This window comes from Limanda limanda, chromosome 7 (assembly GCF_963576545.1).
Source record: "Limanda limanda chromosome 7, fLimLim1.1, whole genome shotgun sequence".
Lineage (NCBI taxonomy): Eukaryota > Metazoa > Chordata > Actinopteri > Pleuronectiformes > Pleuronectidae > Limanda > Limanda limanda.
This window is the reverse complement of record NC_083642.1, coordinates 21318742-21330707: the sequence shown is the minus strand read 5'-3', so window position 1 is coordinate 21330707 and position 11966 is coordinate 21318742. Positions and strand designations below refer to the sequence as shown.

The 11966-nt window shown below is 41.4% G+C and overlaps 1 protein-coding gene across 2 annotated transcripts; it reads left to right on the top strand.

Annotated features, from left to right (window-relative positions):
• The first annotated feature begins 1296 nt into the window (after positions 1 to 1296).
• On the top strand, positions 1297 to 11607 carry LOC133005801 (ERBB receptor feedback inhibitor 1). 2 transcript variants are annotated; one of them, XM_061075591.1, is made up of 4 exons: positions 1297 to 1465; positions 7237 to 7365; positions 8720 to 8799; positions 9517 to 11607. In XM_061075591.1, the coding sequence occupies exons 2-4, from the start codon at positions 7325 to 7327 to the stop codon at positions 10524 to 10526; spliced, it is 1131 nt and encodes a 376-aa protein (XP_060931574.1). In that variant the 5' UTR covers positions 1297 to 1465; positions 7237 to 7324; the 3' UTR covers positions 10527 to 11607. The 2 variants fall into 2 exon arrangements, with proteins under 2 accessions (XP_060931574.1, XP_060931575.1); XM_061075592.1 differs by lacking the exon at positions 7237 to 7365.
• Positions 11608 to 11966: the final 359 nt, after the last annotated feature.

Sequence of the window (11966 nt, the reverse complement as noted above, 5' to 3'; positions counted from 1 at the left end):
CAAGTTACGGGGATGGAGACTGGATGATTGCAGCAATATGAGCACAGCCGAACATCACATGAGATGTATTTCTTTTGTGGGTTTTTGATTTACTGTGGGTATAAGGCATGGTATAAAAATGTATGTGATAGTTTGGTGGAGGACTGTTGGCTCAGTGTGGTCTGGACTCTGTGGTCATAACAAGAACGGCCTGCATTCACTTCCCTGTTATTTTCTGGTTAACGGCCTGGTGCATTGTCCCCGTGCCTCTCAGCGTGAGTGAAGACAAACACAGACAGTGAACTCTGATGTGACACGCAGGCTTCATCCACCACCATCCGGCTGCTGCTCTCTATCAGTCATATATATTGTCCTCACGCCAGAAGCCATCCACACACTCTTTCAGACTCCCACTCAGGTCAAACCAAAATTGTTTATGAAGGGCAATTTCCCATACACCCATTGGATTGAATTCTGATTCTCGAGGCGGCTATTTTCATTTCACCTATATAGAGTTCATTTGCATAGATGAAACATTGTTCTGAATCAATGCTCCGTAGTTCTGAGAACAGATGTTTTTCTGGATTCGAAGTAAAGTCACATGTCTCTCACTGATTTCAACACACTTGGGACAATTTTGTTTGTGCGTATACAAACTTCTTTCACTTGTAAATTGAGCTGAAAACCCAGTGGTCGAAGTTCAGATCTTTTAAATCCATTACTAATAAAAACATATATTGTCACGAATTGAATTATCACAAATAAAAGTACTTATTACGCTGAATGACTCCTTTCAGAGTGTAATTGGACAATAATTGCTAATACTTTTAATGTCCATGTTTAATTTTAAATGTGTGTCTTAAATGGTCAATAAACAATGTGGTCGATTAAGACCAGATTAACATTTTTGGTGGGGGACTGCTTGTTTAAGAACATTTTATTTTATGTGGCATTGATTAGTTCAACGTCTCTTAAAAAATTTGCTATATTGTCTCTCATTGTTTATTCTCAATTTGAACTGAAATTGAAATGTAGATATACTCTAACTCCACCCGGGAGCACCTCAAAGGCAAATACCACTCTAAAAACTTTAAATATGAAATGATTTAACAAGATTAAAGAATTCTAAATAGCCTGAAATATTTCCCTCTAAAAATAAATGGAGGATAATCAAGTAGCAAATATCAACTGTTGAGTTGAGCCTGGTTTTTCCCTGTCAGGGAGGTTTTCTCCGTCTCAGGCTGCTGCTGCAGGGTGGAGTTACAGTAACGTGCTCGGGCCGCTGGATGCATTTATAAGGACATGTGGAAACCCACGTCACCCTGACATGATGAGTCTCTGCCGCTGGTGACAGAGGAGGATGTTTTGGCACATGGGTCCCATCTGACCTGGAGACTGTACCGACACACACTGACAGAGATTACATCGCTGGACACGAGTGGCAGCAGCAGCTCTACGTGATGGAGGAGTAACCCGCTTCTTCACGGTAAGACTTCTCTTCCATTTAGCCATGAAAACAGTAATACCGATGCGAGAGAGAGAGAGGGAACTGAGTTTATAATCTAGTGGAGTCAGGAGCAGTGTTTTGTGAGATGTTATTTAAACACAGAAGAAAGCCACAGTGTTGGATTCTCTGTCTCTCCGGGAATTTAAATGTAAAAAGTAACGACAGACGCAGTCAGTATACATATCTATCTATAAATCGTTTTATATATAAATACAAACAGTATTGTAGTTGTTTCTCTGAGGAGACTCTTTAGTTGGACTGGGTGTGTACTGGTACGGCTCGTCTACGGGTCGTTATTCTGTGAGCAGCGGGGCAGTGGGCTCCTCTGAGCCGCTGCATGTCGCCCTGATGTCCGCCCCGAGGATCCACACAGGCGGGCTGTTTGTGGGAGCGTCCCCGCTGCGCCACTAGTGGGCGCTGGAGAGGGACTCACGTATAACAAATGTAGCCCAAGGAGAGTAGGGGGATATTAAGACACCTCAGAATGTGTGTTTTAATCTATTTTTATTTAATGTAAAAAATTGTTTATATTTTTATATTTATATTTATTCAACAATATATATTTAGTGGAAAGTGTAGTAGCATTAAATAGATAGTTAGGCTCCTCCAACCCCCGAATGTAAAATTTCAATCAAGTTGTATAAACTAACATTATTATACATAAGATTGATTTGCTGCTGCTTTCAGATTGTTCCCTTTCCATGACGTTTATGACGGGTTAAATAAATATTGGTCGCTCGGGTCATTTACATTTTTTATATGCATGCAGTTACACAACTGAAAGCTGCATATGAACGTATGAAGAGAAATGTTCAATTATTCAATTAGTTTTTTTTGTTTTCTATTACCTACTCTTTATAGAAATGTTGGGCCACATGTGTTATAATTTATGTTGCAGGTTTTTTATTTCGGGGGGGTTCTACTACTACTTATGTTGCTGATATCCAGTTTTGTATTATCAACAAAGGTATTTTTATTTTACCTTTAAAAAACGTTCCTAATAAACTAAACCAAACTAAACTACACTTAACACATTGTTTAAGCAAATTGTCATGATAAATGTCGCATGATCCTATCTTTTACCGACTGATTTTTGCTACTGAGTGCAGGTCATAATTTTTTACTCTTCTTGATAGGTAGAGAAACAGTTAAACATTTAAAAAAAATTATGTAAATCAATGTGTTTACTCAATGCATAACCATTACATTAATATAGATCAGACTTTTGTTGATTGTTATTGATGAAAATTTAATTGGTTTCATTATTGACGGTCTTTTATTGCCAAGCCCAAGTCAAAATGACTGCCCGGAGCTGTCATTCATAACTATCCTCGAGGGTAACTTCCACACCTGCCTGCTGAATCAGCCTCTTTAATCAAATATGGCTCTTAATTATCTGAACAATCTGAACAGTAAAAATGATTCATATCATAATGAATTGCATGAGTAAACTAACAGTATAGTTCATGAATGAATTGAGCCGATCCCAGAGACTAATGATTCACCAGCATCAGTCGCAGGAGGATTTAAGTGAGTCTTTACTTTTCACACGGTAACACCAACCTCTGTGTAGTGTGGTATAATGACCATAGTATGCAATACAGTGAGGTGTATGATTTTAAAGAAGAGTTTAAATAGAGTCAAAAAGTATATTAGTATAAGCACAATACAAAATGTATTTGAATAAAATAAAATATTAATCTATTTTATATACAATTATTATTGAAATGCTAGAGCATATTGGCTCAGTATGGTGGCATTTACTGGCCAGGTAGACTGCAATTTGTACAAATAACAACATGAATGAAAAGGTTGAGTTACTGCGTAGCATCAGCACGTATTAGAGATACCACATTTTGCACAGTGTAAAACTTGTTCATGTCACAGTTGAAAAAAAGCAAACTGTGAAATAATATTTTGCACACACACACACTAAAGATTAAGGTTGGCTCATGTGGTGTGTATCTCATCGAACTGCACTGAATTCTCATTCATCTGGTGAAGTGATTCACATCTATACTCAACGGGTCTCACGTAGGGCCCGGTAAAAAACAGTAAATGTTGACTATTTATGTCACCAACAGTTCTGGGTTGTCAGTAGACAGTGACACTTTGTAAAAATACTGGTGTTGAAAACAGTGAATTTCTTTCTGTCACATACTACGCGACATTTGCGGCCTATTAATGTTGAGGTGGAAGTATTTACATCAAGACTTCGGTTCAGAACATTAGGCTGCGTATTATTTGGCCAGTAGGGTTTAAAACAAGTTAATACCTATAGCTAGCACCATAATTTAATCATATAGAGGTCGAGTCCATAGACTGGACGATGATGGATGATGTGTCTTAACTACCTCCCACTATCAGAAATGAAGCAGAAATAGCACAGATATGAAAAAAATGTCATCGTGCATTTGGAGCCCGAGTCTGTGTAGTAGCGATCGCGATATGAACAGCGCTAGTGAGATCCCGTTGATACATGCGCTCAACTAATCGTGAGCTAGTCTGTTCATAATAATGTTTTGCCTCGATAATGTAGCATCAGATAATGGAAAAATTAACACTTGGACAAAGACCAGTATGATAAGAACTAGGTGAAATGACAGAAGCCACCTTTTCAAAATGTATTTGACATGTACTTTTTAGTTTAACTGATGTCCCATACACTAACATGGAGGAGACGGCATCAATGAGCTATACTGCAGCCAGCCACCAGGTGACAATCAAGACACTTTTGCTTCAGTTTTGGGGAGCTGTCATGTCCCTCATCTTTACACAAGCTGTTATCAGACATGACCTCCGGGTAAAATCCGCATTAGCGTTAAAACTTCACTTCTTATCTCTGTCTACTGCGCCCGGCCGCTCCTCCTCTCACCTGAATAATGTGGAGGATTTGTTGCTGTTGTGAACGTGTCTGTGCAGAAAACCTCCCGGTGTGTTGTGCATGTGTGTAAGGCAAGCTACGGTTAAACTCGGTAGAGGATTCTCTGGTTAAACCCAGAGGTTATGTCTGAAAACAGCTTCACTCCGACATCCTCCGGAGAACATGTGGAGGAACTGCGGAGTCCAGTGCATGTCTGAACGCAGCTATACCCTCCATGGTCCAGTCAGTGAATGGCTTCTAGCCTGGATAAAGTGAGGTGGGAACAGCCAACAACAACACATCACGGCTCCCGCATTAGCTAAACAAACATTGTTTCGAAGTCTCTGGTTTGTTCTTCCAACACACGGTTCTCCTGCAGGGGATCTGTGGCGCGGGCCCATACCTTGGCCCTGTCTGCTAGTCTCCATGGCGTATCTTCAGTCCTAACCTCATGGGAGAGTTCACTTGGATTTTCAGGCTTGTTTCGCTGCACACTAAAGTGACACAAAGGCCCATTCATGCCTGAGACTGGCCCCATTCATGGAGACTGAGTAATTGCCGGTAGAATTCATAATTGTTCAGCGTCTTCCATCTCCGAGGTTCACTGGCGGAAATGACGCCACAGTCGGTTGTTTTAAGGATCACATGAATATGCAAATAGATGCACGACTCACTGTGTTTTGTTTGTGGAGTGTTTCTTTTCTGTTGTTGCATTATGCATGCGCGGCATTGTTCGCTTCCTACGTCAACTCTAGACCTATTAGTGACATGAGACAAAGCAGGACTTTGAAGAGTAAGATGGGAGTGTGGTATAAAATGGAGACTTTTAGGCCTCCAGGCATGTGTGTGAGTGAGTGTGTGAGGGGTAGGGCGGGTGGATTGCTAATTGGTGGTTTTGCAGGTGAGTTGCCTGCAGGGTTGTACAGACAGGAAAGAGAATATCAAGTGAGCACTGGCTGAAATATTTTATTGTGAAATGTAGCTGTTAGTGTAGTTAACAGGGACACTAAATTGTTTTCAACCCCCTGTCAGTTGTCAGATGAGGTGGTTAATCTAAACTGCTGATCTGGTTTTCCACTTCGATGCGAAGGGAGTGAAGCGGATGTTATCACCTCTCGTATAAAAGCAGGATGATCCTCAACTCACCCAGAATACACATCCGTCTACAGTTGGAAAAGTGAAACAGCTGGTGTCTTATCAGGAAACAAGTCATCACTCACGTACCAGTAGTTAAACATTAAAATCACGAGCATCAGAATCAAGTAGCATGGAGGTTGGGATTTGACTCTGTGGCTTGACGTGTCCGTATTCAGTTTCTTTCACCACTCTTAGTAGTAGTAGTAGTAAAGTGTTTCCTTGTTATTTGCCGTGTGGTGTTTATAATGTCCCTTTTCTTCAAATGATAAATAAATGAACTAGAATGGCACTTAGTAGAGTGCCTACCTTTCACCCATCCCAACAACAGTCCCTTTGGATTCAATCAAGCTGCACCATATTTCACACACTCATAGATATCAGTCCCCTACATATTTCATCATGATCCATGAATTATTCCCTGGAGAATCAGTGAAATGGGTGAAAAGCCCCATATCTCGCAATGTCAAGTTCACACTAAAATGTAATGGATTATTTCTTCATGGAAATCTGTTCAGTAGTTTACATCTGACAAACAAACAAACAAACAAACAGACAGGGGTTAAAACATAACCTCATTGGCAAAGGTAATCAAAGTATAGTAGGACCCACAGGCAAATCTGAATGAAATTAACTTTTCCTTAAGTGTGTGTGTGTGTGTGTGTGTGTGTGTGTGTGTGTGTGTGTGTGTGTGTGTGTGTGTGTGTGTGTGTGTGTGTGTGTGTGTGTGTGCGTGTGCGGACTGGCAGGGTTGGTCATTCAGCATCACGGGAATGCTGCACAATTAGCCCCTGTTGTGAGGGTGGATACTGCAGGGTTTCATGGTCACAGAGAGGGAGGAGGGTGAGGAGCGCTGCCTGCTGCCCTCCCACTTCTGACCCAGAGGTTGTGCAATAGCCTGCTCATCAGAGAGATGGCTTTAAGCTGGAACCACAAAGAGATACACATGGCAGCTGCCCGAGCAGACTGAAGTCATTTACTGAGCTTTTGTTGTGACTGTTGTTTTCCTGGAGGCTCACCTAAACTATGCAGCCAGTGTAATGTTGTTATTTACTGTAACACAGTAAATAATCAGGACAAGATGACCATGTATTCGTCTTACACAAAATGCTTTTGATGCACTCCATGTTGTTTCAGTGCACTACGTACAATACAAGTGTGTAGCCATGCTGTGTTGATAATATAAATTAGAATGAAAACAAGTAGAGCATATTCCTCAAGCAAGGCTCAACAGTTCCCTCATGCACAACAGTTAAATTCACTGCATTCTGATTTTTATTTGGAGCTGCACCAAATGACATACAATCATAAACATCCATCCACTACCAAGTTTCGTGGTAATCGGTCTGGTAGTTTTAGCGTAATCCTGCAAACTAACAGACAAACAAACAAGCAGAAATGGACAGGGGCTGAAAACATGACCCCCTTGTGGTAATTATTTAATATAGAAGTGATGTACGTGTCCGTGCTTTGAAAGTATCGGCCGTGACCTTTGACCTGCCTGGCAGGATAACGGCGTGCAGCTGGGTGCGCTGGATGGTGCTGTGTTCCAGATGTACACGGCTTATGTGGCCTGTTTATGAGCATTTCACACTGCAGATGAAGGTGTGACCAGGACATCTGGAGGGAGTCCTGTAATGCAAAAGCCAAATGTGGAGGATTCATGTTTTTAGAGTTTAAAGCTTCATTCTGACTCACCTGCTGTAACACGGTGTGGATGTTTCAGCTCTCTGTTCTCTCTCCCCCTGGCTAGAATGAAGAGGTGATGGGTTGGACGAAGCTGAATTGTGCCGGAACTCTACCGATACAGACCTTGAGGATATTAAACAACACGACTGACCATGAGTCAGAAACACTGTTGGGGACAGCAGGACCTCAACAGGTACAACAACACCACCCGACACTGACCAGAACAAACCATAGACTTTATATAAAGATGGACGAAACAACAACTCAGTAAAAGTGAAGCTAAAGCATCTTGATTGTCACCTGGTGGCTGGCTGCAACAAAGGTCATACACCCTGCCTCCACCATGATAGCACTTGGGACATGGACCAGACTAATAAGTCAAAATACATGTTAAAAAATTTTTCTCATTTTAGATATAGTTATTATCACTCAATTGTGATAATTTCCCGGTAGTTTTGGTCATAATTAGTTATTTGATGCTATAAAAACGAGGTGAAAAATCATGATTGACAGCTGACCCTGACTCTTGATTGGTTGAGCATGTGTATCGGTGGGACCTCAGTACTGCGGCTCCATCCCATAATCACCACTGTGCAGACTCAGGCTTCAAATCAACAGGATGTCACCGTTCTTATCGGGGATATTTTGGCTTCATTTCTGGATAGTGTGAGGAAGTGGCGATGCATCATCCGTCTTTATATACAGTCGATGGTACGAGCTGTGAACAGGAATCAGTTATTATTATACTGTATGAACATGCCATCAGTTTGTTTACATTGTCATATCAGGGGTATGATTCCAATCTTTCCATTTTGTCATTGCTTTATCATATCATTTTACCTCGTTTGACTTAAGAAGAGACACAACACTAACTAATTAAATTTGAAAAGTTCAGCAACTCAACAGTAAATCTTTAAGATGTTATTAAAATAAGAACACATGCTTTCATTTAAAAGCCAACTGACTTTCACTTGCACTTTAATTTACCTGACATATGTCAGAATGTCAATTATATTTTAATAGCACAAAGTCATGAACTTGCCTTTACAATCTATAGACTATACAACATCCTCTATCCTTAGACTGTTGAGTTTGATCAAAACAGACAAAAAAATTACTGGAGGAGAGGAAAAACCACAGAGGACGGATCCCTCTTCCAGGACGGATAAACATACAACAGATTTTGTATGCGTAACAAAGCCAGTACGAGCAAAAGCAATATGAAATATAAGAAAATAAATAAAACTAAATGACAACATCAGGTAAACAAAGTGCAAACATACGTGAAGGATACGGTTCAGTGAAGATGCTGAGTTACATAATGTAAATAAAGATGAATGGAACATATATTCTGTTAAAGCATATGTCAAGCATGCTTTCTCACATATAATGACTTACTATGTGCAGTAATGATTTACACACACACACACACACACACACACACACACACACACACACACACACACACACACACACACACACACACACACACACACACACACACACACACACACTGTATGGATTTCTCAACCTCTCTTGCTTTGCAGCGTGTGCTCGGGCCTAAGTGCTGACATGGAACAAAACCTGACGGAGCTTCAACAACAGCAAATGGACAAGGAATATAAATGTGAGTCTTCTACATGTACATTTTATTGTAGTCACATTTTTGTGATAATACATTTAGAATGGCTATTGTTTATACACTGGCCACTAGAATAGATTTTTGTTCCAAACTTTTTTGTGGCCGGACAAACTAGAGTGTAAACCCTGGCTGACTAATAAAACAGCATGTAGCCAGGCGAGTGTATGCAAGCTTGTCATCAGTGGACTGAGCACTGTAGCAGAGAAGCAGAGTGAAGATGGAGGGGAAGCTATCGCTCCCTGGTCACCAGCTGTTCCTGCAGTCTGAGGCACATCGGATGTTTCCACAGAGAAGGTTATGGGAAGCTCGGTTAAGATTGCGGCCTGTCCTGCAGATAATGACGATTCCTGTGTTAATCAGGGTGTTGTGGCTGATGTTTGACAAAGAGGGGGATAGGTCAAGCGGTTGTTTTCGACATATTCTTGCTCCAGTTTCCTGTACAATACCTCAATTAAAAACAAGACGTTTTTTTCTAAGAGTGGGCAGCCCGCTCCATCTGGTATTTTTCCCTCCTACACCATCACTTCTCTCTAGTTTTCTAACTGAAAGTTGTTTTCCATGTTTCCTCCTGTGAGAGTTGTTTCCCCTCTTCAGGAAACAACAGTGATAGCAAAACCTTGTCTAGAAAACAGTGCTTTCTTGGTGTTTAAGATGTCATGAGGACATTGGTTTGATATGTGATTATTTTTTGCTCTTTTTCAGCCAATATCTCAGGCCCCCAGTCTCCTTTCTACTCTGATACTTATTGCCTAATGTCCGATAACTTACTGCGGACCCACGATGGAGACCAGGTCGTCCCTTCTTCCCAGAGAAGACCAGTGTCCGGGGGCTTCCAGCGAGGACCCAAGCCCCTGCCACCGCTCCCTGACCCTGAGGAACTCATGTCGGACGAAGCAGCTGATAACGAGGTGGAGTTTTTTACCAGTGACCGACGGCGCCTTTTGCCCAAAAGCTGCCCCAAGGCCATTACCAGGGGCAGCAACAGAGAGAGTGGACAAGTGAATCACGCCTACCAGGAGAGGCTGGTGGAGCCAGTCCCAGCAGGTGGAGCTGGAATGGGCTCCATGGCTTTCTCCTGGCCAGGCCGAGAGGACAGACCGACAGGTAGAGGAGGGTTCGGAGCCAACAACTGGGCCCCTGCTCTCCACAGAGAGGACCACCAGCATGTGGCGTCAGCAGCTGGGGATTCCTTGTGTAGCAAACAATCGGATCCACACGAGTCAGCCAGATTTCGCCTTTCCTTCTCAGGCCAAGCATTCCAGCCACACAGCAGCACCACAACCTGCCCCCCCGACAAACCACTGATCCCTCCTCGCATTCCCATCCCGCGAAAACCTCCCGCCCTCGTAAAGACTGTGAGCACCAACGAGGAAGACAGGCCTCCCAGGATTCCTCCGAGGGTTCCTTTAGTGCCACCCTGCCCGCCACGCACCCCCAGCCCCAAACGCCTTCCGATTTATATCAACGGTGTGATGCCCGCCACCCAGAGTTTTGCTACTAACCCCAAATATGTGAGCAAGGCCTTACAGAGACACCACAGTGAAAGGTCGCCCCCCGCAGCTCAGTCTACTCCCTGCATCGTTCCCATCTTGAAGGACGGGAGACAGGCCAGCGCCACACACTACATCCTCCTGCCACCGGGCCGACCGCCGCGCACAGACCGACGGGAGAGGCTCCTCGGGGAAACAGCGAGGATGTGGCAGAACAGATAGAAACCCTCACACTGTGAGAATGTAAACTGAACATTTTACCAGCCAGTATTTTAGCAGCATGTTTTCCTCTGGTTCAACTCGGAAACACATCATAACATTCCAGTGATTTCACTAACAGGGAAGAAATATTCACCTCATATTCCCATTTTTACTTTTGGTTTTGTGGGATACTGCAGATATCTCACAGGGAAGAAAAAACATCTGTCAGTCACTCGCTGACATCACGAAAGAGAACACGACATCTCTTATATGTGAGCAAATAATTACTGTATGTACGAGCTGGGCTTGTACGTGAATTTTTTTTGACAATGCTGCTTTACATCTTTAGTATAATATTGTTGATGGATTTAATGTTTGGCTGAATCATTCTCACACTAAGATAATTATGATTCATGGTTAATTAGACAGTGAACTCATGTTATTTTTTTCAATGCTAATTATTTTTGCCACTTTAGTGTAAGTGTGCAGTTCTCAATCCAAAAGCTGGTTTTACTTCAAACACCAAACCACATCCCTCTCCTATACACTCACATTAATCATCTCATTGATTGATTGATTGATTTCAATTTCATTATTATGTGATCAGTGTTTAATTTATTTAAAAGTATGTTTAGTGATCAAACTATTTAAACCTGCCATCACACTTGATAATGATTGACAGACCCTTTGATACACATATATAGAACAGCAGCAAGTCATTTGTGTTTTAAGATTTTACATCAGCTGTTTTTATATACATATTTGTAAAAGAGGCCTTTTAAAAACAAAATTATGATCAGTTGACAAACACTAAATATTGATAATTTGAAATAGTATTTAACAATGTGTATGAATTTAACTCAAATGCTGCATTCATGGTCACAAGCGTAAAGATCTGGATGAATGTCTGTGCGGAGAATAGAAATCCTGTTACATTAGTGCAGACCCACATTTACAGCCTCTGTTACACCAGTGAGTTGAAAAGTTCTCATGAAGGTTCTGTGGCTGTTTGTTAGTTCATCATGTTGCCGTGTCAAAAGTGAATCATTGTAAAATTATGTTTTTAATATATTTATAGAAATAAAATAACTTATTCATTCTATGATTGGTTCATTGTGCAATGTTTTGTTTTCTTGCTATGCCTGGATTATCGAAGACACTTTTTTCTGTAATAACAAAGATTATCTTATTCTTATAAAAACAGAGGGAAACCACCTGTTCCTTATCTTCCCAGTGTTACTGCTTCATAGATGTTTAATAGAAACTATAATTAAGGAAGCATATGTGTACCTTATAAACAATGTAATTGTTAACATGTGATAACGTTAACAATTTCAATATCTTTGTCTGCTTCTGCTGGTTTAATTGATATACACATTACCTTCAACAAGGAGATAATGTTTTCACCCAAATCCAACCAAACCCATGATTACCATGTGACTCGTGTGAAGGATGCTGTAT